The sequence below is a fragment of the Aedes albopictus genome, chromosome 1 (assembly GCF_035046485.1).
Source record: "Aedes albopictus strain Foshan chromosome 1, AalbF5, whole genome shotgun sequence".
In the NCBI taxonomy this organism is placed as follows: domain Eukaryota; kingdom Metazoa; phylum Arthropoda; class Insecta; order Diptera; family Culicidae; genus Aedes; species Aedes albopictus.
Window position 1 is genome coordinate 206,810,437 of NC_085136.1, and position 27,093 is coordinate 206,837,529.

The 27,093-nt window shown below is 40.6% G+C and overlaps 5 protein-coding genes across 6 annotated transcripts; 2 read left to right on the forward strand and 3 right to left on the reverse strand.

Moving 5' to 3' along the window:
• The first annotated feature begins 10,776 nt into the window (after window positions 1–10,776).
• Window positions 10,777–19,897, forward strand: LOC109415540 (NADPH-dependent diflavin oxidoreductase 1). Of its 2 annotated transcripts, none has more exons than XM_062846158.1 (4): window positions 10,777–11,022; window positions 11,079–11,932; window positions 18,848–19,335; window positions 19,401–19,897. In XM_062846158.1, exons 2-4 carry the CDS (start codon window positions 11,107–11,109, stop codon window positions 19,830–19,832), a joined length of 1,746 nt encoding a protein of 581 aa, XP_062702142.1. In that variant the 5' UTR covers window positions 10,777–11,022; window positions 11,079–11,106; the 3' UTR covers window positions 19,833–19,897. The 2 variants fall into 2 exon arrangements, with proteins under 2 accessions (XP_062702142.1, XP_029722870.2); XM_029867010.2 differs by having other exon boundaries at window positions 11,087–11,932.
• Window positions 12,567–13,670, reverse strand: LOC109430272 (U3 small nucleolar ribonucleoprotein protein IMP4). Its single transcript, XM_019706321.3, has one exon. It carries the CDS (start codon window positions 13,542–13,544, stop codon window positions 12,603–12,605), a length of 942 nt encoding a protein of 313 aa, XP_019561866.1. The 5' UTR covers window positions 13,545–13,670; the 3' UTR covers window positions 12,567–12,602.
• On the reverse strand, window positions 19,811–21,050 carry LOC109415541 (THO complex subunit 3). Its single transcript, XM_019689424.3, has 2 exons — window positions 20,734–21,050; window positions 19,811–20,664 (listed from the first exon to the last, which is right to left on the reverse strand). Exons 1-2 carry the CDS (start codon window positions 20,920–20,922, stop codon window positions 19,885–19,887), a joined length of 969 nt encoding a protein of 322 aa, XP_019544969.1. The 5' UTR covers window positions 20,923–21,050; the 3' UTR covers window positions 19,811–19,884.
• Window positions 21,051–22,307: 1,257 nt separating this feature from the next.
• Window positions 22,308–23,363, forward strand: LOC109430282 (leucine-rich repeat-containing protein 57). Its single transcript, XM_019706332.3, has 2 exons — window positions 22,308–22,455; window positions 22,515–23,363. The coding sequence occupies exon 2, from the start codon at window positions 22,517–22,519 to the stop codon at window positions 23,231–23,233; it is 717 nt and encodes a 238-aa protein (XP_019561877.2). The 5' UTR covers window positions 22,308–22,455; window positions 22,515–22,516; the 3' UTR covers window positions 23,234–23,363.
• Window positions 23,364–24,526: 1,163 nt separating this feature from the next.
• On the reverse strand, window positions 24,527–25,963 carry LOC109430279 (DNA repair protein RAD51 homolog 1). Its single transcript, XM_019706328.3, has 3 exons — window positions 25,753–25,963; window positions 25,356–25,662; window positions 24,527–25,294 (listed from the first exon to the last, which is right to left on the reverse strand). Exons 1-3 carry the CDS (start codon window positions 25,843–25,845, stop codon window positions 24,669–24,671), a joined length of 1,026 nt encoding a protein of 341 aa, XP_019561873.1. The 5' UTR covers window positions 25,846–25,963; the 3' UTR covers window positions 24,527–24,668.
• Window positions 25,964–27,093: the final 1,130 nt, after the last annotated feature.

The following is a 27,093-nucleotide window of genomic DNA, read 5'->3' on the forward strand; positions in this document are numbered from 1 at the left end:
GTCGCGTAGCGACTCAGTCGAGCGACGTCCGGTTTGGTGGCGGCCCAACAACAATAGATTGATTTTGTATCAAACAGGTAATGTATTTTAGATTGAAGGCAAAATTTTTGAAGTATCTCGGAGCACTTTCCTAGGCTTCGTGGTATTGTCTATCCGGTTGGAATCAAAACAGACATTCAATCAAAAATTGCCATTTTCTTGGTCCACAAGTATCTCAACTGTTTCGCATCTAGTGCGCTGTGTTGCTGACAATAACGGGAATGATGCGCACTACTTTAGACATGATTCAAAAACGTCACGTCACGACTGGATTGTGCGACGTCTGGTTTGGTGGCGGCCCGACAATACACTGAGTGAACCGCGGTGTCCAATCTGAAAACCGCTGCTGACAAATGAGCCTCTTGATAAATAAGTGTTCCCATCCATAGCCGGAATGACATGGAAACGACTGGCGTCTTAATAACATTATTTCGATGATGTTTCCTAATCAGGATGATAACCATTTATTGAAACAATTAAAACATAAAGCACCGTCAAGTGGCACTGAAACAAGTAGGATTTCCGGAAACAATCCCTGAAGAAATATCAGAAGGGATCTAAGGGAATTTCGTGAAAAAATAGAAGAAGGAAGAAGATGAATAACTGGAGACACTCATTGGAAAACCCCTGGTGGAAATCCTAATAGATTCTCTTGAGATATCTGGAGAATCAAATGGATAAACATCTGAAAATTCGTGTAGAAACTTTAAAAGTGTTTCCTGAAACAATCCGAGGAGAAATTCCTAAGGGTATGTGTGCCATCAGTAATCTGACGCTCCCGTATTCATCCTATCCGAAAACAAGCGATTACGGCACCGATAGATTCCGTTCTTTTTGTTTTCATGGGTGCTCACTTCTAACAAAAATACAAAAATAAGAAGCAAAACAAACAGCGCTTCAATCCTTTGTTTTTCGTAGGGTGAAAATGAGAGTCACATGCTTAACAAGGGAACTTATAGGGTAAACAGGTATAATATGCCCCCCCTAAGCAGAAATGGAGATATATCTAAAACTGGCGCCTTATTCCATTTATTGTCCACGGCAAATCGTTGTTCCTAAAGCCATTGAAGTGTTGCATGCGAACTTTGCCTTTGGAGGACCGGTTATGGAAGCTTTAAAACGTTTTTCGAAAACGTTCGAAAATTTGCCTTTTCAAAACAAACGGGGCAATACGCCCCATCAAAAGAAAAACGTCCAGCCCCGTGATAAAACTGTCCCAGGGGATAATTCCACCACATGCTTATCCTAGGAGGGTCTTTTAACAAGTGTTTAACTGCATAAAAGTTGCAAAATAACACAAGCGAACAGAAGTAGCTTCGTTTAAAATGGAGTCAGTTTACAAGAGGTAAAATATTACGCCAAAAGCCTCGATTTCAGACTTTTTGATATTTTTTGTATTTGTATTTGTATTTGTAACTGGAATAATCTTTATTCAAATGCTAAACTTAAGCTATCCCTTATTTACTGAACGTATCTGAAGTCCTTATTTACAAGTCAACCAATCAGTGCTCGGTGCACTGATCGGGAGAGGTCATCGTCCGATGACATGTGTGAAGTACATGCCACAGAATTCCTGGGAGAATTTCTGAAGAATCCGCTAGAAAATTTTCCAGGAGAATTCTTGGCAGAATCTCTGAGAAAAGTCTAAATACATAAGGGAGAAATATCTGAAGGATTTTCTAAACCAATTCCTGGAAAGTTTTCTGAAGGAATCATGTAAATATTTTCAAGTAGAAATATGTCTTAAAACATTCTGAATATCTAATTTTTTGAGGAGAAACTTTTGAAGAACTCCGTGGCAGATTTTCCGAAAGAATCTCCGGAAGAATTCAAGGGGGAATTTCCTAGAACGTCTATGGAATATATTCTAGCGGAACACTTCGAGAAAAATCTGGAAAAATCTCTAGCATAATTTCAGAAGGGAACTTCGGAAAATTTTTAAAATGCTGAAGCAATCCATACAAGAATTTTATAATAATTCCTTGGAGAATCGCTTCATGAAATTTGTGAACAATTTTGTGAAAGTAATCCCTAGAGGATTTAAAAAAAAGACACTACACCGTCTTCAACCAGAGGTTGCACAGACTGAACAATCACTAACATTAGGCAACGGACAACACGGAACACCCAGTGGACCAATGAAAGATTTTTCGTTTGACGAAAAGTTTCCTCCGACTGGAGCGGGAATCGAACCCTCACTCCGTGGCACACACAATACGCCTAAACGACTGACGCCGCTAACCGCACGGCCACGAAGCCCAAATTTTGTATTTAATAAACGTATACATAGCAGTTTTAGAAGAAATCCATGGAAAATTTAAGTCCTTGAAAGAATTTCTGGTAAAATCTCTTCAGAAAATTCTGAAAGAATCCCAAGAGAAATGTCTAAAGGAATCTCCCAACAAACATTATTGCTGTACAATAGCTGAATAAACTGCTTTAAAAATATTGGCTGAATAAGCTCCCTCATCCCACATCGTAGACTTTGGCCAGAACACACCCCCCTTCCCTCCTAATAGTCTACGTAGTTTATGACGTCCAAAAGGTTTTTTTGCAGGAATCCCTGCAGTTTTTTTTTCCGAGAGATCTCTAAAGGTATTCCTGAAGCAAACTCTAAAGAAATTTTTGGAAAAATTTGAGGAGGATTTTTTAAACCATGGATGATTTTCAAAAAGAATTCCACGAGAAATTTCTGAGGGATTCCTGGAGGAATTTCTGCAGGCATTCCTGCATAAAAACATTGGAATGAATCCCTGAAGGATTTTTTAAGAATGCCTGGAGGAATTTCTGCAAGTATCTCTGGAAATGCTTCTAAGAAATCCATGTAAAATTGTGTAATGAAATACATGGTGAAATTTCTGGAGGAATCTGCAGACTAATTTTAAAGAAACCCCTGGAAAACATCATGGAAGTCTATTTGGAAGAATTTCTAAAAAAAACTCTTTGTTCGATTTTTTAAAGAAATCCATAGCGTTCTTTAAAAACATATTTGGATGATTTTCAATAATCATCATTCGAGAAATTTCTGTAATCCATGTAAGGTTTTTATTAATGTCGGGATAAATCTATTATTTTTTTTGAAATCCTTTGAATAATTTCTCAAACCATTCCTGAAGAAAATTTCCGAATAGTTTCTGGGAGAGTTTCTTTAAATAATTCGTGAAGGAATCCCTATGGTTTTCTAAAGAAATCCTGGGATGAATTTTCTAAGGAATACTTGAAGGAATTGCCTCAGGCATTTTTGTGACATATTTGAATTATTTTTCGTGTTATTTTATTTGTTTTCAACACAGGAAATCGTATAGTAGAGTAACATCCCTCAAACTAAAATTCTCTTCTTGATGGTCAGTTCGCTCAGCGAAAGTTGTCAAGTAGCTTTTTCAGTACACCAATCAAAGTACCTTTGGTTTATAATGTATAGTTTGTTTTGATTTTGAAAAGGAGATCGTGGTGAGTGGTCAGTTACATGTTATTTTTTTTCCTTCTTCTAAACTTGGGGGGAATCTGCTCAACAGACCTGAACACGGAGCTCCATGTAGTGTGAGGTTAAACACCGTTTTCTACAGCAAAAGTAAAAGCCAGGTCTACTTTTTCCACTAAAGGCCGCTAAACCTTTCGTCTCTCCAAAACCCCCAAGAACACATCGCACGTGATAGTCACGGGCCATCACTTCAGGTCCACTCCACGGATTTTGGATCAGTTTTTTATACAGATTCAGAGAATGAAATTATCTCAACGCTGGTGAAAAGCCAATTAATTAGTTTTATATTCGGGACTTTCCTTTTTTCGAGGGTTTTATTTTATTAGAGTAACTATGCGTTTACCACATCGGCCTTACAAAACATATAAGTAAAATTTTTCTCAGTATACTCATGCCCGATATTAGTCACGGTCGCCATATAGATGAAGTACAAATTTTTCGTTTACTTTTATGTGGAAGGAAAAAGAAACTCATTGAATAAAGTTCAAATCGCAGCTCAAAATGATTGTCAATATGTGAGTTTGACTCAAATTTACATGGTTAGATATATAAAAAAACACAGGATATATGACGAAACACAGTTTTCATTATAAAAGTGGATACTTGAGAAAAATAATAATTTTAAAAATCATTCTACCTTCTCCACCTATGTTATTGTTAAAGTACGACCGCAAGTCACTTTTCAAAAAAAAAATCAACTTGAAATTCATCGTTAAATGAATCTTCGCACAGATCCGGTGAAATTTTGTACAGATCACATTTGCTCGATTATAAAATTACAAACGCACGCTTGAACAGTTGTAATGACAAAACAATAAATGTCAATTATTGACAATAAGTAATCACCCTCATACTCTTACATCAATGTAATCAAGGATTCGAAGCCACACAAATAAACATATTTATGTGGATTTCTCAAATTTAAGCACTTGGAAAAGAATCACACTAATGATCCGTAACGACAAAAAACTCTCGTTTCTATGGTAATAGTAAGGATGTCTGGAGAATAGGTACTAAATATCAAATTGTGAATTGACAATAAATCACGAATAGCGACAACTATTTCACGGCAACCACAAAACTAATGCCATGGCACAAACTAAAACAAACGAAAAACCAAAAAAAAACAGATCAACAGTGACAATAAAATCTGTACAAGAGTAGTGAAAACTATTAAATAACCACGCATACATTTTTTTAAATAACTTTAAACGTGATTATTTTTAGGCGGTGAGAGCGATGTAAATTAATTACCCAGATGAAGCAACCGCTGTGTAATATATTCAGAATAGAAGAGAAAGTTTAAAATGTGACCATACGTTTTGATTGTACACTATTATGCTACCATTCACTATGAAAATTGCATTGTCATTACCGTATGCAGGCGTTAATTTACATTAATTTTAAAATGTGTTTTGTTTTAACAAATTTCACTAATTCAAAAAACAATACAGAAAATGTACGAACAACCCTGGGTGTACTCTGGCAAATAATTATCTCTATTCCATATGACATACATTCGATATTTGCACAAAACCATATAATTAATTGCACTCACACTAACACACACACATAATCACGCATTCATTTTTGCATCTCCGCCGGAATCGGCTAATTACCCTCTAAATGCCGAATGTAACATGTAGGACAATAACTGAGAACTGACTTTCAAAAAAAAAAAAAGGTCACCAAGACAATAAAAAGTCAATCGAGCCGAACGAAAAGCTGAAGAAAAGCCGTAATTTGATCAACCGATAATAAACGTAATGTACAATCTATCGCATGATGTGTACCAATCTGTTATATCACAGTCATTCAAAACTATATCACTTTTTTAATCACGTGTAGGGTATTGCACAATTTGGGCAGGTGTACCTATTTTGCGCACTTGCCGCTATAACTAAGTCAATTTCAAACCGATTGATTTGAAATTTTGTATAAATAGAGTTAGGCACGTACAGTATCTGACTCTATACAAAAATTCAAATCAATTGATTTGAAATTGACTTAGTTATAGCGGCAAGTGCCCAAAATAGGTACACCTGCCCAAATGGTACAAGACCCTATGTAAGATTGTAAGGTTTATCCTAGGGCAAAGCGTTCGATTTGACTAAGTGGGCTTCGTTGCCGTGCGGATGCGTTCATCCAGGCAATCGTTAGGAAAATTCGTGCTCTATAGTTTCCTATCATCGGAAAGCTGATCACCGTGATCCAGTTTGCATTGAATGTAGAAAATTTAGTTGCAACGGTGGAGGCTTGCTGGTGAAAGGTTACCTCCTATGCTGAGATGGGATTGGGTGAAATCTTTTAGCGACAATCCTTCTCCTGATCTTGTGGATTTCATATGGTTACGGTCCATTGCGGAAGATGCCAATGCTATTTCATCACCTGTGGGAGTCGATAGTCGCACCAGCCAGAAGTGGAAAGAAAGACAATCACCTAATTTTTCGTACAGCAGTTATAATAGCAGAAAGACTGTCAACAATTAAGGTAACCAGCAAAGGAATCGGCCAAATAACGTATTGGCTGCAGAGGAAGTTGCACAACACTCGCACAATGTGAGCGGCTCGCATAACTCTAGTGCGGTTCCAGATGGGCGAAGAATACAAACTATGTAGGAAACGTCTAAGAAAACATAGCGGCCCCGGCAAGTTGGAGAAAGAATGTGGTATCCATATTTTTTTGACCAAACTTCTCCAGGAACAACCGTTGTCAAGCAACCATTACCGCAATCAAGCCTTAGCGACGAACAAACGTAACCCAGGAAGAAACAAGCAAAAACCTCAACCCACCCAAGTGCAAGCCAAAGGTCCAAAATGCCGGAAGTGCCAGAAGTTTGGACACATAGCTCGGGACTGCAAGGATTCAAACGCAAGGAAAGGTGAGACGTTCTGCGCTGTGCTGCCTACGTTCAAGAAAGCAGATGCTTCTGACTGGATTTTTGATTCTGCTGCCTACGCACACATGACAAGTGACGAAAGTTTGCTGGAAGAACTCGGCGAAGGAAATGGGAAGGTCGTAGCTGCCAATGGTGGAACAATGGATATTGTAGCCAGCGGTAAGGCCAAGCTTTGGCCGATTTGTAGCGGTCAAGAATGTGTAGCGGTCAGTGATGTTCAGCTCATCCCAGAGTTAACGGCGAATCTGTTGTCCATTAGCAAGATTGTTGAAAAAGAATATTCGGTAACGTTTCGTGACACCGAAACACCGAGACTTCCGAGGACGACACAAGCTTCCAAAGTTTGTCGGACGGCGATCGTGATGATGGATCCGATGATGACGTTGGCCATGTAGCAGTGGCAACTTGCGCGGTGGATGATTCTGGAAACGATCCGTTGACGCATCATGAAGCGCTGCAGCGTAGTGACAGGCACCACTGGAAACAAGCAATGCAGGAGGAGTTCGATGCACTGATGGACAACGAGACGTGGAGTTTATCCGAATTGCCGGCTGGACGGAAAGCGATTAAATGCAAGTGGGTGTTTAAAACCAAGCATGACTCGGATGGAAGATTGGTTCGTCACAAAGCCCGCCTTGTTATAAAAGGCTACTCGCAGCGAAAGGGGGTGGATTATGAGGAGACGTATGCCCCCGTGGTCCGGTATAGTTCGTTGCGGTACCTGTTTGCTTTGGCGGTGAAACACAATCTCAACGTGGACCAAATGGACGCAATTACAGCTTTCTTGCAAGGAGAACTTGAAGAAGACATCTATATGGAACAACCGCCGTGTTTCATTGATCCGAAGGAGAAGTCCAAGGTCTGCAAACTCAATAAAGCTTTGTATGGTCTCAAGCAAGCAAGCCGAGTTTGGAACCAGAAGTTGGATGCGGCACTAAAGAAGTTCGGTCTACTCCCTTCAAAGTTCGATCCTTGCGTCTACACCAGAATCAAAGATGGGAAAATCCTGATAGTAGCCATTTACGTTGATGACCTGATGATATTCAGCAACGATGAGGAGTGGAAGAACGAGCTGAAGCAACAACTTGGAAAGCGTTTTCGGATGAAGGATTTGGGTCAAGCAAGACACTGCCTCGGAATGCGGATAGAAGTAACGGACGATGGGGTATCGCTGGATCAGGAAGCATACATAGAGGGTGTTTTGAAGCGTTTCGACATGAGCAATTGTAAACCGGTGAAGGTTCCGATGAATGCAAGTGAGAAGTTAACGAAAGAAATGTCTGGGAAATCTGAAGCGGAAACAGAGTCGATGAAGAATGTACCCTATCCAGAAGCGATTGGATGTTTGATGTATCTGGCCCAAAGCACGCGGCCGGATATTCTGTATGCCGTCAACATACTGAGCCGATACAATGCAAATCCAGGATGGAAACATTGGCAAGCGGTGAAACACCTGATGCGCTATCTTCGTGGAACATCAGCAAGCAGAATTAAATACATCAAGCAGGCAGATCCAAACATCATCGGATATTGTGACGCGGACTGGGGTTCAGATCCGGATGAACGTAAGTCTACAAGTGGCTATATTTTCATGGCGCAAGGAGGAGCGATATCATGGTCCTGTAAGAAGCAACCAACGGTGGCGTTATCAACATGTGAGGCTGAATATATGTCGCTGTCTGCAGCTGTACAAGAAGCATCTTGGTGGAGCGGCACGTCCAAGCAGTTCGGAAGATCGAAACCAATTGAAATCCGGTGTGATAATCAAAGTTGCATCGCAATAGCCAAGAATGGAGGATACAACCCGCGCACGAAACATATTGACTTACGACATCATTATATTCGAGACGCATTGGAGCAAGGAATCGTCAACTTATCCTATGTGTGTACCGAAGACCAGGTGGCTGACGGACTTACCAAGCCACTACAGAGAGTGAAATTTGAAGGAAGCAGATCCATGATGAGTATCACTGCGGCTTAAGGAGGAGTATTGGAGAAGTCACAGTAAGCCTTGAGAAGATGACTTATGTTATAATTTGTTTAATAAAGATAGTTAGTTTCCAACCACTGTTAAGAACAGACTACAATCATTTAGCTCTGCTATAATTACATCACCTTTTAATGAACCCTTAAAGAAAAATGCAATGCATCATTACATTGATAAAGCCAATCTAAACGATTATTGCATGAAAAGTGTGGAATTACTGCATTTCGCATTGCAAAGGCTGATCCTCTCCTCTTCTCTTCTTGGCGTAACGTCCTCACTGGGACAAAGCCTGCTTCTCAGCTTAGTGTTCAATGAGCACTTCCACAGTTTTTAACTGAGAGCTTCCTCTGCCAATGACCATTTTGCATGTGTATATCGTGTGGCAGGCACGAAGATACTCTATGCCCAAGGAAGTCAAGGAAATTTCCTTTACGAAAAGATCCTGGACCGACCGGGAATCGAACCCGTCACCCTCAGCATGGTCATGCTGAATACCCGTGCGTTTACCGCCTCGGCTATATGGGCCAAAGGCATATATGGCCTCGGCTATATGGCAAAGGCTGATATTCAGTTTAATTCATGCAATGATATAATGCTTGTGGTTACTTGGGCAGTTCATTTAGCTTCCTTATGCCTTGGACAGACTGGTGGTATACGTACCATGGTACAATTATCTTGAAACGAGTTCTATACATATTATTATCTTCAGTCAAGACAGCCTTGTAATAATTTTCTTGACAACTTGTACCATGGTACGAATACCACCAGTCTGTCCCTGATATTAGGCTACCCCTCCAGAAATCCCAAGTATCATGTAATTTAAATATAATTTAATAAAGATAGTTGATCAATTACCTGATTTTACCTGAAATAATAAATATTGTTAGTATGATATATAGATTTTATTTGACCTACATTACAATTACAACTTTATTTACCTGAAAAGTGCTGAAACAAATCATTATTATATTAAAGTTAAAATGTTCATTGGTTGGGGTAAAACCCAACTAAAAAGCACTGTCAATGTCAAAATCGATGTCAAAACGAGTTTGACGTCTGACCGCCGTCGCATCGCAGCTCCTATATACAGAACGTTTGTGCAAGTATGTGAGTGTTTCGTGACGTATTTCTCGTCACTTGCATGTGTCTACAGCATTTTGATCAGTTGTCAGTTGCCCCAACGAACGAACACGATTCGCTAATCGAAGCGCAGTCGTGACCCAACGAGCGAATCCTCACTGTAATACAGATATTGTATTGTATGAATAGGTATCAAACAAAACACGAAAAAAGTAAACCAAACTAGAAACCAAATTTTGATCTTATTATTTAAATTTAAATTAACCAAGCTGGAGAATTGGGTTTTTAAATTTTGAAAAATGTATTGATTTTTTTATTTTATTCGAAAGAGCACCTTTTTCTGTGCCACTGTGATTTTTTTCAGATTTTTTGAGCTTCATTTTGGTACCCAAAATCAATTTTAAAGAGATTTTTTGAAATCACCTTTTGACAGCTGGGCAACTGCTTGACAGCTCCGCCCTGTAAAAAATGCGACGAGGGGTGATTCGACGAATTGCTCCCATACAAACTTCGAATTGATTTTAAAATAGGTTCCCGGGCACCAAAATTCATGAAAATTTGGATTTCGGCTCAGTTTTGCATGCAGATTCAGAATATAGAATTATCTCAACATCGTTTAAGAAGCCAATTACGAAATCAAAATTTGTTATGGTAGATCTTACACCTATTCGCAGCAACCAGCTAAATAATACTTCAATACACATTTCTGGAGCTCGATTTGAATAGGTCGTATGTGCTTTTGTCGATTAAAAATTCGATCAGTTGGATTCGCTTATTATAGCGAAAACCGTTGAAATTGAGCAAAGTTTATACATACAGCAGAATCCTCACAAAACAGGCTTTCTGTTCCATCATTAAAAGTTTGCAAAATATCTGCCATATTGCTGCAATGACTAAAATAAACTGATCGAATTTCATATCGACAAAAGCACATACGACCTATTCAAATCGAGCTCCAGATTTTATGAGCAAACCTTCTCAAAATGGGTTAAAAATAGCCCTTAAAAAGTACTTTCGTTTCACAGTGTAATCAGCTGATCTACTGACGATGAAGATGATACAGTCAGGTTTTTTTTTACGCGGTTTTCATTTACGCGGCCGCGTAAATGAAAACTCCATACAAAAAAAAATTTCATCGTCTTATTTTTGCATGATTCGTCGAGAAATGGTGAGACTTTTTTTACGCGGTTTTTCGGATTTTGAACTGAGTTTTCTTTTTACGCGGTACGTATCCCCCGCGTAAAAAAAAACCTGACTGTATAATAATGATGATGACGATGCGATTTGTTTTTATTGCTTGTTATCGGGTGCATCTTCTGGTGCTGCCTCTCAGCCCTTCATTTGCTTCCTTCGCGTGCAGTACCTAGTTGATGTTCCGCGCAGTGGACGTTTACAGTTATTTATCACTACTTTGTTATCACTCTTTTAGCCACAGGTCGTCATAAAGTAGATTGTGCAAATTTGTTCAAATCGCCCCACAGATTCGAAGTAATCTGAAGATAGGTTTCTATCCACACTGAGTGTTATTCTGATAAGGTAAAAAGTTAATGTAGTTGGTCAGGTAACTACCTACCTATAATGGATTGTTTTAGATTTTCAGGTGAAGAAATCATAAATTCAATGTCGGCGAGACAACTAACTATCTTGTACGGAAGTCAATCCGGAACAGCGCAAGACCTCGCCGAACAGATATGGCGTGATTCCAAATTGTATCACCTGAAAGGGTCCGTATCGGCCATGGATGAGTACGATATTTCGAAACTCATCCAGGAGCGATTCGTAGTCATGGTTTGTTCCACCTATGGCCAAGGCGAGGAACCGGACAATATGAAACGTTTTTGGAAATTTCTCCTGCGAAAAAGCCTTCCTGCGGATTCACTGCGCGGAATGTTCTTTGGAGTGCTTGGGCTGGGAGATTCAAGATATCCTAAGTTCAACTACGTTGCGAAGCGTCTACACAAAAGACTGCTTCAATTGGGCGCATCCGCTTTACTTCCGGTGGGACTGTGTGATGATCAGCATGACTTGGGATACGGTGCCGTTTTTATGCCTTGGATGACTAACTTCTGGAGCAAGTTGATTGAACTGAGTCCAATACCTGACGGGTTGCGAAAATTGGACGAGACCCCTCGGGAGTATCGGTGGACTGTTGAACCTTGGTCAGGTTCAGCTAGTGAAGAGGCAGACATGTACGCAGAAGTAAGAGTTGATAACCTGTTTGTCACCACAGTGGAAGCAAACAAGCGTACTACAGCCGAGGATCATTTTCAAGATGTGCGATTTATTACATTTGCGAAGAAAAGTGTTGACTGGAATCCAGGCGACGTGGTGTATGTTAGACCTCACAATTCTTACGAAGATGTGGACCGATTGTTTGAGTTGTTCCAGGAACACAATCTTGGACTGAACAAGGACACGGTTGTTTTGGTGAAGGAAATTGATTCAGGTGAGTGGCTTTGATTTTCCATACAAGTTACATTTTTGACACAGAGAACAGACATCCGCGGCAGCTTCACGGTGTTGCTACTTGTGTTGCCATTTCCAATAAATGACCGTAAAATACCTTGGCTTATAATACGCCCAAACGGCTAGCGCCGCTAACCGCTCGGCCACGACGTCCACATTTGTCGATGCGCAGCACTCCGGATGCACTCCATTGATTAGATGCGATTCTCAATCTCCTGCATTTGCTTGAATATGTGCACTTGTGACTTGAGACTTAATTTAAACGAGGTGAAAAGTCAAGTATGTACAACTACACAGTTGCTCATAGTTTCGTTCAAGCAGCATCGAATTAGGCAAGGGCTCATAATACCGATAATATCCACACTTCTTGCTAAATTTCATTGCAAAAACGCAGAGTTCAACACCTCACCATGCAAAAATTCAGCTCATTACATTATAATACATCTGAATAGCAGTTTCTTAAGCTGATATTTGCTTAAGAGTGATTTGGTCCACTCATATATAGCAAAAAAAAGTTTGCTATATAAGGGACTACCCCTTCTGATTTAATACTTCCCCAAAGCTAAGCAAAATGTAGGCCAAAGGCGTTCGGAACAAAAACCTGCTTCTCCAAATTTAAACTTTACAAAATAATCTTTATTGTAATACTCCTAAAGTTGTACATCATCATCCTGCTGCCAACCGTCATCGTCGGAAAGGAACCGTCGCTTGGCTGCCGTATTCATGTACGGCCGGTAGACCCATTCCGTGTCCGCCGCATCCAACTCGTCCAGCGTTCCCAACTTGATCTGGTACAGCTTCAGCATGAATCGGGGTCCCACCTCGGTCAGCACCATTTCCCGGTCCACCGTTTTGAACGTGTGATGCCGGAAGCTAATGTAGTCGTCGTGATTGGCAAACGTCATCACCCGTTTGGAATCTTCCTTCGGCACCGGAAACAGATATTTCAAAATCGACATTGTTCTCTCGGCCAATTTTGTTTTGAAGTTGTGGAAGATTAAATGTGGTTTCTGTTCACTCATTGGCCCAATTTCGGGAATATCGTGGCGCATTACAACTCCCGATAGATTGAACGAAGCCGTTGGGCCATACGGAAGATGGCAGATAATGAGGTTGTCCGGAACGCCTCGATGTTCGTGAACCACGATAAAGTCGGTCACGTTGTTTGCTCGACACGCATGAATAAGTTGCTTCATTTCGAAGTTACCTCGATTCATCCGTTGCGCGTTCGGGAAAAGCAGTCTCAACTCCTTGACGAACTGCTTCAGCTTTGCTGAAGGATCCCGCGACGTGGTGATCATAATCTTCGGATCCTCACATCCAGCATACCGGTACTCGTCATCCTGCGAATCGGCCGTGTTCGCCCCTCCACTGACTCCTCCGATCTCCGCCGCACGTTTAGGACCTTCGTCGTTCCATTTCAGTTTGTCTTGCAGCATCAAAGCATCCTTCTTCAAGTCGCCATGGATCGGCGTATGGTCTTCGAGGGACTTCTTGATTTTCGATTTCTTGTCCTGCAGGGTTTTGTGTTTGCTCTCTACTGCCTTGCGATAGAGATACTCCCGGCGGAGACGGGCTTGTCGGCGAAGCATTTTTTAGCTTTTTACACGGATTTTTGTTGCAATTTGCGAAAACAATTCAAACACGGCACGTTTCGGTATCAATTTCTGCCTGAACGAAAAACACGCTGCTGATGTTTATAAATTTTAAATGACATTTTCCGATGGCTGCGACCGAGGGGCTACATAATGTTTGTTTACTGCTTCTGTAATTCAAATTGATTGCGGTAGTACAAAAGTAGCGCATATAGGGGAGAGGGGATAGAAATGCTTTCTCTTTCAGGTAAATTTTATGAAATTTCTGTAACAAAACAAGCATGACGAATTTGCCTGAAGGAATTTATTTAGAAATAAATAGATATCGTGCCTTATGGTCTAGTTTCTCAAAGCCCTGAGTACACGAGGTCAAATATTTGTCGGATAATAAATTAAAGAGTAAATTGACCAGACGTCCCGCAACAAATTATGTCCTGCGAAATGTCCCACGTTCGTCTCAAATCGTAGAAATGTCCCGCTTTTGTACAAATCCCCACAAGCATACACAATTTTGTAGTCACGTTAGTTCTACAATAATAATTAAACAGATGTTGTTCAAATCACAACTTACATATTAACTGATATTTCCATACTTTCACCGTCAGTGTTGAAAAACTGAAAGATTTTTGTGATTACCTGACGATTCTGGGTTACAGTAAGACTAGGTGGTTAGCTTTAAAGCCTGCACGGAGAAATCAAACTACCTAATTTTTGGGTCGATTTTACTCAAAGCTGAGTATATCGAATAAACTAGTTACCCAAAATTAGGTTGTTTTCCCTCTTTCCCTCACCGATGTTGTCAAAAACAAACAGATATGCATCTACCCAACGGGGGTCCTTGAGCCCAATAAGCCAATTTTGGGTAAATGCAGGTTTACTCAAATTTGGGTTGAATGAGGGGGGGTCTTGGGTTGAATTTACCTACTCTTAAGTAAATGTTTTTGCTGGAGGTGAAGGCAATTTACCTAGTGTGAGTTTAATCGATTTACTCAAATTTGGCTTATTGGGCCGAACTATGGGATTGCGTCAAAAGAACTCAATTTTGGGTAGTTTGGCGGTTCCGTGTGTTATTCGCCCCCAAAACGACGATTCGACCGCTTGGGAGTGTTGTCGTCGTCGTGATGGTGCTTCCCGAAAGCAATGTCAAACTCGTTCGGGGTTTCAAAACATTGGAAAGAAATTCTTTATTTTTACAGTCAGATTGAGATTTACGAGTAAATGAGTGTGATCCGAAGGTATAACTGTTTATTCTGAGCATAACAGTATTTTTTACGGCAGTGAAAACTAATTAGAAGTACGATATTTCTGGGTCTGAAAATCGTTCAGGCGAAGTGGATAGCAAATCTAACCTAGAATATCATGCAATTCTAACCTCAACTCCTCACTTGCACAAGCCAGATCTCATTTTTCACGGAAATGGTGGAACAAAATGCAAAACTAATGTACGTGCGACCGAGGGAATTGAAAGTTCTACCATTCCCACTTAAAAAAACTGTCGGATGTGGGTTGTAAGTAGGAAAAATAAAATAATTTTACCAACAGATTATGTTGATAGGTATGCAAAAAAAGGTAAACATCATCAGTTCGGTAGTTGCACTACCGAAACAAAGATGGGTAACAGTATGTTTTGTTTTGCCCTTGAAAGCCAATAGAACAACGAATGAAATGTTTAAAGCAAGGGGTTGGTCATTCAGCACACTTCGTTTGTGCCACTATTTTTACTGAGAGAGCAAAACCTTGTTTTTACCCTTCTTACACCCATAAGAAGGGTATAAATATCGCTCGAAAAACCGACTTTCGATCCGAGGCCCGGAGGGCCGAGTCTCATATACCAATGAACTCAGCTCGACGAACTGAGCAAATGTCTGTATGTGTGTGTGTGTATGTGTGTGTGTATGTGCGTTACAAAAAAGTCACGCACGTTTCTCAGCCGTTTCTCAACCGATTTGAGTTCTCTTGGAAGCAAATGAAAGCTACTACATCCTAGTAGAACGCTATTGAATTTTTTTTCGATTGGACAACCGAGATATGAAGAGTACTTATGAGTCATACATCTAAACTTTTCAAGATTTTTGACCAATTGTATCATAATAAATATTTCGGCCGTTTGTCAATCGATTTGGGTTCTCTTGGCACCAAATGAAAGCTACAGCATCCTAGTAGATCGCCCAGAAATTTTATTTCGATTGGACATTTGGTTACAGATATATCTTTCGAAAAATACTTAAGATTTATACAACTAAATCTTTTGAGATGTTTGACCAAGTGTATCATAATAAATATCTTACTCGTCTGTCAACCGATTTGGGTTCTATAAGCACCAAATGAAAGCTACAATATCCTTGTAAGAGGCCCTGAAATTTTATTTCGAATTGACATTTGATTACTGAGATATTTTACGAAGAGTATTCAAATAAATTCTTTTTTTATTATTATATTCACTTGTTATCTTGCATGAGTTTTTGACCAGTCTGTGGGAAATTATTAATTTTTTATTATTAATTTTTCAATAAATAATGCTGACCTCATACAAACTGTATACTAGCAGGTTATTGTTTTCAACAAAATTATAAATAACAAATAACAAATACACAGGAACTCTATGAAAACTAACAATATGTTAAATGAAAGCTTTGAATTTCTATATTGTGGGAAAAATGCAAGAACCGGACAGCCAAAATAACTAGCTAATGCCAAAACTGATTCAGCATGACCATGCTGAGGGTGACGGGTTCGATTCCCGCTCGGTCCAGGATCTTTTCGTAAAGGAAATTTCCTTGACTTCCTTGGGCATAGAGTATCTTCGTGCCTGCCACACGATATACGCATGCAAAATGGTCATTGGCAGAGGAAGCTCTCAGTTAATAACTGTGGAAGTGCTCATAGAACACTAAGCTGAGAAGCAGGCTTTGTCCCAGTGAGGACGTTACGCCAAGAAGAGAAGAGAAGAGAGAGGCCAAAACTGATTAACTTAGTAGATATATCATTTTTATCCTTTCTACACCATAACCATGAATACCAAGTACTTCGGAGCTAATTTAATCGACTGATTAAGAGATATTAGACAAAGTGTATCTCGCTGATTTTCTTACCCATTTGTTAATCGATTCAAGATCTTTTGGCAGTTAACAAAAGATACCATATTGCAGAATTTGCAAGCTATTTTTTAAACATTCCATACAAGATTCTAGGAGGTGTCTGGCATTTCTGGTAGTTTAGTCCATGGTCCATGATGCTATTTTGGAAACCAATCCACTAGATGCCAAATCCACAATATTTTCTAAAACTTTTGGTCAATCACACAAAATAAATGCGTTAAATACGAATAATACTACAATATTTTTAATAAGTGTAAGAAGGGTTCTGTTCACCATAGGTGGATTAAATCGGGTTTTTTTATTTGTATTAACGAGAGTTTTAGCAGTGGGCTAGTTCATCTCGGAAGTTCAAATCTATTAAGCATTGAAAAAAAATTATCAGTAATCTGACATTTTTGTCTGATTGCACATTTTTCATCGATTCAGTTCCAACCAAGGTTCAAAACCTAATTCGACATTGATTGTTTCAATCAGTTCCGGGAAATTAGAAAAAGCTAGCGACTCCGGGAACAGATCCACAAAAAAATGTTTGAAAACTATCCAGAGAGAGCAGGTGTACTGTAGGAGCTTTTAAGACGATTCCTCCAATAGAGACAAACCAGCCAAGGGCTGAAAGTCTCTTAAATAAAGACAATTCGTGTGGCTAGTGTCACCAAGCACTTAGTCGCATCGTGCTAAGGAGCGCGGGTTCGATTCCCGCCGCAGCTGTCAGGCTGTGCCACTGGGCGTTGCATGCTAGTCCGTTGTCTAGTGTCGTACTTCCTTCAAAGAGCGAACAGCTCACTGGAAGTACTAAACGTGTCCGTGTTTTTTTTTTTTTAATCAATCAATCAATCAACGATTCCTCCAGGAGTATCATGGGAAATATTAGATATTTTCCTGGCAATCTATCCAGAAGCTTCATAGCAAATGCCTACAAGCATCCAAGATTTCCAATGGGAATTTTCATAGGAATTTGACAACATTTCTTGGAGTTCCACTTGGAGGACCTCCGGGAATATCGCTAGAAGTATTACAGGAATTCTTCGTGGAATTCTATCGAGAATTCCTCTAGTACAGGTATTCTTCGATATGACGTACCCTCGATATAGCGAATTCGATATAACGTACATTTTGCTTCGATATAACGTACAACATTGAACAGGAATAACACTCAGAAAAACTACGTTATCACTCATATCAATGCTGTGTTGCAGCATTATCCTTGTTACCCAAAATTAGCGCAATTTGGGGAAAAATTTTGTGTACGTTATATCGAAGCAAAATGTACGTTATATCGAAGCACAAAAAACGAAATGAGTTTTTCGTGAAAACTCATGTTTTTCATTATTGGTTTTGTGAATTTCACCGAAATCATTATTTAGGGTTAATTTCACGTCGAATACATCAACACCAGCATAAAATATATTAAATTTTTCTCTGCTTCGATATAACGTACACTTCGATATAACGTACAAAGAGAAAAAAAATTTGTACGTTATATCGAAGAATACCTGTATTTCCAATGCGAATCAAGATGCGAATGGATCACTGAAATAACCATAACGGCAGCTATGAAGCTGTCCATTTATTACGTAAGGAAATTTTCACGATTTTCCGACACCCCTCCCACCCCCTTGTAAGATTTATTGAATGAGAACCCAAATATTTTTATATGATGCGTAAGATTTCTCAGTAAGATTGCTCCAGGATTTCTTCCGGGAATTGATCTAGGAGTTTCTGCAGAAATTGCTCCAGGAATTTCTACCTGAGCTCTTTTGGAAATTCCTGAGTTCCTTCTACAATTCCTTTAGGAGTTCCTCCGAGAACACCTGCAGAAGTAACACAGATAATGTTTTCGGGAACTCCTCCAGGATTTCCTCCGAGATTTTCTCCAGGAGCTCCAGGAAATCTTCCGAGAATTCTTCCAGGAGAAAGATAGAAGTCCCTTTGGAGATTTTCTAGGATTTCCTCCGAGAATTCTTCTAAGAATTTTCCGAAAATTCCCCCAGAAGATCCTCTGGGAATGCCTCAGGAATTTCTTCCAAAAATTCCTCCGGGAATTCTTCCAAGAACTTCTACAGGAATTCCTCCTGTATTTATCCCAGTATGTATTTGATTCAAAATTGCTAGGAATATTTATTTATTTGTATGTAATTTGTTTTTTACTACTGTTGGAAAGTCGGATTCGTAAATAATTGTTTGTCCTGATTTTTTTTTCAGAAATGCCCGTTCCTGCTATCCTTCGAAAACCCTTACCGCTGGAACGTATCGCTCTACAGTACTGGGATCTGACAGCCATACCACGTGCTCGTGCATTTGCCGTTTTAGCTCGGACGTGTCCCAACGAATTGGAATGCGAAAAGCTACAGGAATTTTCCAGCTACGAAGGTCAGGAAGAATTGTTCTCCTATGCCAACCGCCCGAGACGAACCATTCTGGAAGTGCTACAAGATTTCCCTCATGCCAGTGCGGCACTAACACTGGCGGCACTGTTCGAGTTGTTTCAACCCATCAAACCGAGAGCCTTTTCCATTGCTTCTTCGGCGGCGAGTGGAAAGTTGCAGATTCTGGTTGCTGTCATCGAGTATCGTACGAAGCTAAAAGAACCCAGAAAGGGATTGTGTTCGAACTGGTTGAAGCGCTTGCAACCAGGGGATTCTCTACGAGTTTGGACTAGGAAGGGGACATTCCAGCTGCCGGCAGATCCAGTGAGTAGCATAGGAACTTTATAGTATTCACAAGTAAATAACAGGTAACTATGCTTCCATTACAGACAATCCCCATAGTGATGGTTGGCCCAGGAACTGGTTTGGCGCCATTCCGGTCAATCCTTCAGGAAAGGGAGTTGCTTGCGGACCGGCGAAAAAGCGGACCATTGGTTTTATTCTTTGGCTGTCGCAAAGCTGCGGCCGACTTTCATTTGGAAGAAGATTTACGACGAATGGAAAACTCAGGCCTTCTGACGTTGTTCTGTGCATTTTCCCGGGATCAGAACGACAAGGTGTACGTACAGCATGTGATCAGGAAGCAAGGTGACTTGCTAAAGAAACTTTTGATGGAGCAGAACGGAATGTTTCTGTTGTCCGGCAGCTCAAAGAACATGCCTGAAGCAGTGAGGGAAGCCCTGGGTGAAGCGATTGGGAGTTCTCTATATGTGGAAGATATGCTGAAAACTGAACGATATCAGGAAGAGACTTGGGCTTAGCTCAAACCCCGTTTATGTTATTAGATACTTATTCTAGATAATACAAAATCTACTACTCAGTGAAACCCCAGACTTTCAAACTTCCGGCGTCCCTTCGACGATCATTGGCGTCTTTATCGTCACACGCATAGGCCAACATGTACTGCTTGGGATGCCATGCAACCGTGAACGTAGCGGCGTCAACCGAAATGTCCGCAACTTTTTCTCCTGTCTCGGTATCTCCGATATCAATGATAAGATCCTCACTTGCAGACGCAAGCAATCTGCCGTCGTGACTGAAAGAAATGGTTCTCACCGGCCAATCCAATCGGGAGAACACCCGCAAGCAGGCAAGCTCTTCGGCGTCCCACAGGGAAACTAGAGCATCAGCTGATCCCGTCGCAAAGTACTTCCCTGTCGGGTCAAATTCAATACATATGCAAGTGCTTGGATGGGCCTTCAGCACCTGTTGCAGGTTCAGATCCGGGTAGTTCAATATATGGACACACCCTTGTCCGTTGGTAAGGAAAAACAAATCGCTACCATTACTCCAAGCGATCTCGTTCACCTCGAAAGAAAACTGCTCCTCGGCCAAGATTTTGTACATCCGAGCGTCGATGAACGTCACCAGGTCCTCCTTGTTCCCGACCGCAATAGTGTTCCCATCCGGTGACCAAGTTATATTGATATTCTCACCTTTTGTGTTGATGATCCGTTCACATTTGCCAATTCTAGCATCCCATATGCGTACCGTTTTATCACCGCTAGCCGTGCTCAACAGATCCGGAAGGGAAGCATGCCAGCACAGCTGGTCCACTGAGCCGGTGTGTCCTCGATACGTACTCTCCTTATTCTGTAAGGACAAATAAAAAATTATAATACATTTTTTTTTCAATAAGCTGAATCACTATCCGACGCTCACCAATCGTTCCCGGTCCAAGGTGAATATGACCACGGATTTGTCGAACGAGCCGGACGCCAACCGGCGTCCGTCACAGTTCCAACCAACCGAGTGAACTTTAGCGGTGTGAGCCTTCGTCGCTTCGCGAGTTTTATTGTGCGTTTTGAAATACTCCTGTAATTCTTCTACGTGTGATTTTGTAGCTACCATCGCGCCGGTTTTGTAAGCTAGTTAGTTATCACAAAACTAAACGGAAATTCCGAGGGTTTTGAACACTTTTTTTACTGTAAATATTATATATAATTTAATATAATAATTTGACTGGCAAACGCGCTTCGCACAACACTTTTTGTTGATATCACACGAGGGGTCCTTAAATGGAAAAATGATAACGATAGGAAATCATTACCGAGTTGCGCTACTTTTTAATTTTACTCATCGCGCATAACACGGAAAATAAAGGCTATCTATTTTTTGCTTAGATGTACCCACAAGTAGGTACAGGTATTCTTCGATATAACGTACCCTCGATATAGCGTACCCTCGATATAGCGAATTCCATATAACGTACACACTTAAATTCAGAAATTGATCTCGGTAAACGGTTTACCGAGAATCCAACAGCTGATATCTCGGTAAAATATTTACTGATTCTCGGTAAAATTTTTACCGAGATTTCGGTAAACCATTACCGAGTTTCGGTGAACTTTGCCGAGATCTCGGTAAAAAGTTGGATTACCGAGATCTCGGCAAAGTTTTAACGACATCTCGGTAAAAGTTTTACCGAGATTCAGTAAAAATTATTACGGGATTCTCGGCTGTTGGATTCTCGGCAATCCGTTTGCTGAGGTCGGCGATTTAATTTAAGTGTGTACATTTTGCTTCGATATAACGTACAACATTGAAATTTTTCGTCAAAACTCAAGTTTTTCATTATTGGTTTTGTGAATTTTACCGAAACCATTATTTGGGATTAATTTCACGTCGAATATATCAATACTAGCATAAAAAATATTATTTTTTCTCTGCTTCGATATAACGTACATTTCGATATAACGTACAAAGAGAAAACTTTTTTGTACGTTATATCGAGGAGTACCTACCTGTACATCATGTTTGGGTTATTATACTTATTCCCATATCCCACACGGAGAAATCAAACTACCTAATTTTTGGGTCGATTTTACTCAATGCTGAGTATATCGAATAAACTAGTTACCCAAAATTAGGTTGTTTTCCCACTTTCCCTCACCGATGTTGTCAAAAACAAACAGAGATGCATCTACCCAACGGGAGTCCTTGAGCCCAATAAGCCAATTTTGGGTAAATGCAGGTTTACTCAAATTTGGGTTGAATGAGGGGGGGTCTTGGGTTGAATTTACCTACTCTTAAGTAAATGTTTTTGCTGGAGGTGAAGGCAATTTACCTAGTGTGAGTTTAATCGATTTACTCAAATTTGGCTTATTGGGCCGAACTATGGGATTGTGTCAAAAGAACTCAATTTTGGGTAGTTTGGCGGTTCCGTGCATATCCCAAGTTGCTGATTTCCAGGCTCAGTGTACTGATGATGATGAGACTGATGATGACGATAATGACATGATGATGACGTTTCAGGAAAAAAGCTGACTTTTATTTATTTACTAATCACTGTTGTTTTGTTACTCATTCAGATTGGTGTTTCGCAGTTTCACGAAAATATTGTAATTTTTTTTCGGAACATTATTGTTGGAAGACCACCTGAAAGTAATATCTACTCAATCTTAGTCCTTATTTGCATCATACATCTTTTTCCTACATTTCAGCCATGGGTAACAAACAGGTCAAGCAACATTTCGAAACAGCGCAAAAGACGGGGGTGCTGAAGATTTCCCAAATGCGACTAAATGAGTTTCCATCGGCATTGAAAGCATTTCCCAACGTTTTGAAAACTCTGGATCTGTCCGAGAACCGTTTCGCAGAGTTGCCGGACGACATTGGAAAATTTACCCTCTTGAAGCACCTGAACGTGGTGGGGAATCGTCTCATTTCGATACCGGAGATCATCGGAGTGCTAGTCAAACTTGAAACACTGAATGCCATGAACAACCTGATCGTACGATTACCTCCTGAACTCGGTCAGTGTAAGAATCTGAAGCAAATCCACCTTAGCAACAATCAAATCAACGAATTTCCCACAATGGTATGTGGCTTGAGGCAGTTGGATGTTTTGGATTTATCCCGGAATAAAATTACCTTGATTCCTCCGGAGGTCAGCACCCTCCAGGTGACGGAACTGAACGTTAATCAAAATCAGATCTCGGAAGTATCGGAAAACATTGCCTTGTGTCCGAAGCTGAAAACTTTTCGAATAGAGGAAAACTGCCTGCAGGCCACAGCGGCATTGTCGAAAATCATGAAGGATTCGCAGATCTGCAATCTTTCAGTAGATGGGAACCTTTTCAGTTCCAAAGCCTTCGCCGAGCTGGATGGATATGAAGCCTACATGGAGAGATACACGGCGGCTAGGAAGAAAATATTTTAAATAGACTAAATGCACCGACGTACCACCTATATGTTAATTTGAAGCACGCTTTTACAGTGATTGATGTTGCATCGATAAATAAAATTGTCCTTATTTAAATTCTTGTAAGAAATAAACAATTGTTTTTTATGTAATTCTGTAATCTCAGCGCACCCTCTGGTCCCGATCTGGCCGATCTGCGCTTTAACCCCCGCTGAGCGATACGTCTACCGGACGGAGTACGACGATGTTACAAACTCTGGACTTAATAAAAAGTGAGTTTCTAAAACCGTTGGTCTAGCCTTCTAGAACCTACAGCTACGGCACAAATGTCCTATCCCTAGGGGCGCTGTGTACTCCGTTGATAAAACGATTAATCAATTACGCACTGCTTTTTCTACATCAATGGCGTTCTGCAATATTATAATTATTCGAAAATCTCTTTATCATAACTTGTTCTGATAACCTAGTTATTACAATCCGAACAGTCGGCACTGAAAAGTCACAGATTGACAAATCTATCAAAAGGTGAGCTTGTTGTAGGCACTAGAGCTAATAGAACTAAGCTCGTTTTCTATACTGGAAAAACTTGTAGTTAGAAGGCACGAAATGTTGCTAATTGACAAATTGAGAGATGAAATTTGTGAAAAAAATCGCGTTCTGGTGGGATTCGAACCCACGACTCCGTATTCGCTAGACCGGCGCTTTAACCCACTAAGCCACAGAACAGGTAATGGTTCTGCGGAATAGAAAGCCAAACTGACTCCGAAGCCGCACCGTGAACACTCCAATTTCACAAACTCATCTCTCTTTTCGGATGCCAATCCACAACACACTCCTGTTTGTGCCCACTAACGACAAGTGCGAGCCGAATCATTTATATGAAGCCGAGGCTTACTCTCGCACTCCGCATACCTAGCCACCAGGCAGTTTGTTTTGCTGGTGTCTAATTTTCACAAACTTCATCTCTCAATTTGTCAATTAGCAACATTTCGTGCCTTCTAACTACAAGTTTTTCCAGTATGTTTTCAGACATACCAGCAAATCTGGTAAAACGCCAGTAAAATGGGCAATATGTATCATTGTACATACTCGTTTTCTAGTTTGAAGCTTTTGTAAGCTTTAAAATCAGTTTTCTTATACTTCATCATCTAATTCTGTGGATACCTGCATACACAGGATAAATATATAACACAGGTAACTGATGATTACGTGTACTTATATTCCATTTATAAATTGCTAACAGACAGTAGTTATCAGAAATCAATAATTGATAATCTGGAAGTGATATCTAATGAAGTAAACTTAGCAATATCAGTTTTAAATTAAATAAAAAGTGTAATTCAACAGCCGCTGTTTGAAAAGCATTCCGATAGTATCGCTCGTCCTTCATTCGCACACTCAAGTAAGGTTTCGTTTCATACTTATTCAATCACTCACCGAGCAAATGCATAAATCACTCCTTCACGTCGCCGATTCCATCCGCATTGATCGCATACATGGCTTCACTCTCCGGCAGGCAAGGCGAGTCGTAAATTTTACAAATTCTCGTCTCGCCTCGGCCCTTCCTCAGATAGAGCCGCGTCGTCGAAGCGTGAGCCAAAATGTGACCACCGATGGGTTTCTTCGGATCCGGAGTGAACATAGCTGCTGCATCCACCTGAGCCACCACCTGATTCGTAATGACTACCGCCACGCCAAACTCATCCGCCAACCGAAGCAACATTCGCAGGAATTTTCCCAACTGAACCTGTCGGGCGTTCAGCTCGCCTCGGCCACTGTAGTCCGTCCGGAACAGGGCAGTGGCACTGTCCACGATTAGCAGAGCATAACGAGATTCCACCATCATGGCCGAAGCCTGCACCAGAAGTTTCATTTGATGGTCAGAGTTGAAGGCACGCGCATAAACCACATTATCGAGCACGTCCGTTCCGACCAATTTGTATCGCTCAGCCACGGCCAGTAAACGTTCTGGACGGAAGGTACCTTCAGTATCGATGTATAAACATTTTCCCTCTCCACCGTTCTGGCTCACCGGGAGTTGGCATGTGACGGCCAACGTGTGACAAATTTGAGTTTTGCCTGGAAAAGCAATTAATAGTGCATAAATACTAGAATTTTGAAAAATTCCTAATTCTCTTACCGGTTCTGAATTCACCGAACAATTCCGTGATGCTGCCGGTTTCAATACCTCCGCCGAGTAGCTTGTCCAATTCCTGCGAACCTGTCGTCAACTGGATAATTTCCGATCGCTTCTGGTGATATTCGGTGGCTGTGGTAAATCCCATCGGGACTAGCTTGGTGGCTTCCAGTAAAATTTTATCCGCTTTGGCCTCCGATATACCCTTGATGGCGACCAGGTGCTTGATCGGAGCAAAGGCCACAGCTTCCACCGTGTGAAATCCGGCTTCGGCCAGTTTCTTGATATCACCCGACGTAATACCATTGCCCTGAAAACGCCGATTGAAAATCATTAGAAGAACCAGTACAACGGCTCATCATGATCGAACATGGATGGAAACACAGTGTTCGTTACAAACCTCCAACTTCCCGATTAACAGCGGTCCGCAGTCGTCCTCTTCCTGGTCGGCGGTCACCACAGAGGCCACATTTTTCTCCATCTGTTGTGCCATTTTTGGGACTATTTTAATCACTTATTCTTGAATAAACTGAAAAAATCAACGGAACAAACAAAAAAACTGATCGACAGAGCAAAAGATGCACGATTGTTTTGATTCTAAATTTGCGCGATTCTACTCACTGCAAGCAGTTTTCCCTCGTCGTCCGTGTAGATTATCATTTCTGATCTAGATATGTCCAGATTGAATAAAGCACTCATAGATGGCGCATGGTTTGAAACTAGCGCCAACTAGTACAGAATAGCATATTCACTTTGATGTACACGATTAAAATAATATAGGATAATAATGCAGATATCTACCAAGTCTGTTCATCATATTCGCATAGTTGACGTAAGTGCCAATTTAGTTTTCAGTACATTTTCGCTAATGAACTTGCCAACAATGACGTCACACGCCAACGAACAGCAAGACACAGAGCAAGATGTGAAACGGTAACTGCGGGTCGTGTTGACAAAAATCACTACCTACTCGCATTCAGATAAAACCGATAAAACAAATAATGACAAAGTCTTCCTTACATTGTGTTTTGATAAGCTGTTTCTGATCCGAGTTAATAGGATTCTATTGCAGACTACATCCCAAATTGGACTATCACACTTTTTTTGGTACGCCTAAAAAGTGTGATAAAAGTGCACATTCGCCTCGGATCGTCTCGACGTCTTCGGTGCACTTATTCCTCCATTTACAAGGAATAAGTGCACCGAAGACTTCAACTCGATCCGACTTGACCCTGCGCTGCAATCACACTTTGAAGGTGTGTGCACACTATTGTGTCAGTCCAATTTGGGGTGCAGTCAGCAATATAACATTCCCCAGAATGTACCAATCCCCAGAAAACCATGATTCTATAACATTCCCCAGAAAACCAATCCCCAGAATTCCATTCCCCAGAATGTACCATTCCCCAGAAAACCATTTCCCAGAAACCCATTCCCCAGAATGTACCATTCCCCAGAATTCCATTCCCCAGAATGTACCATTCCTCTGAAAAAAAATAAAACTATTGCTTTAATTCTGAATGGTTTATATTAATAGCTAAAAATCAAATATTTATTCGTAAGAAAATCACCGGAAGAAACATCCTGCCAAAAATTCTTATTTGACAAGAAAAACTTCGGAAATAAGCATGATTTGCCTTTACAATTTTGGCTATTGGTATAATTATAGGAAGTAAGCAGCTGTGCCTTTGCTAAAGTGCCGGTAGTGGCGCTTTTCTGATAAATGCGGTAAACGTGATAA

What these genes read in the sequence shown, in the direction of transcription:
- LOC109430272 (XM_019706321.3), bottom strand. Translation starts at nt 13,544, where the DNA reads ATGCTTCGCCGACAAGCCCGTCTCCGCCGGGAGTATCTCTATCGCAAG.
- LOC109415540 (XM_062846158.1), top strand. Translation starts at nt 11,107, where the DNA reads ATGTCGGCGAGACAACTAACTATCTTGTACGGAAGTCAATCCGGAACA. An exon ending in GGTGAAGGAAATTGATTCAG is followed by an intron (nt 11,933 to 18,847) that starts GTGAGTGGCTTT and finishes TTTTTTTTTCAG; the next exon opens with AAATGCCCGTTCCTGCTATC. An exon ending in TCCAGCTGCCGGCAGATCCA is followed by an intron (nt 19,336 to 19,400) that starts GTGAGTAGCATA and finishes CTTCCATTACAG; the next exon opens with ACAATCCCCATAGTGATGGT.
- LOC109415541 (XM_019689424.3), bottom strand. Translation starts at nt 20,922, where the DNA reads ATGGTAGCTACAAAATCACACGTAGAAGAATTACAGGAGTATTTCAAA. An exon ending in CCTTGGACCGGGAACGATTG is followed by an intron (nt 20,665 to 20,733) that starts GTGAGCGTCGGA and finishes TTGTCCTTACAG; the next exon opens with AATAAGGAGAGTACGTATCG.
- LOC109430282 (XM_019706332.3), top strand. Translation starts at nt 22,517, where the DNA reads ATGGGTAACAAACAGGTCAAGCAACATTTCGAAACAGCGCAAAAGACG.
- LOC109430279 (XM_019706328.3), bottom strand. Translation starts at nt 25,845, where the DNA reads ATGGCACAACAGATGGAGAAAAATGTGGCCTCTGTGGTGACCGCCGAC. An exon ending in TGTTAATCGGGAAGTTGGAG is followed by an intron (nt 25,663 to 25,752) that starts GTTTGTAACGAA and finishes CGGCGTTTTCAG; the next exon opens with GGCAATGGTATTACGTCGGG. An exon ending in GTTCGGTGAATTCAGAACCG is followed by an intron (nt 25,295 to 25,355) that starts GTAAGAGAATTA and finishes TTGCTTTTCCAG; the next exon opens with GCAAAACTCAAATTTGTCAC.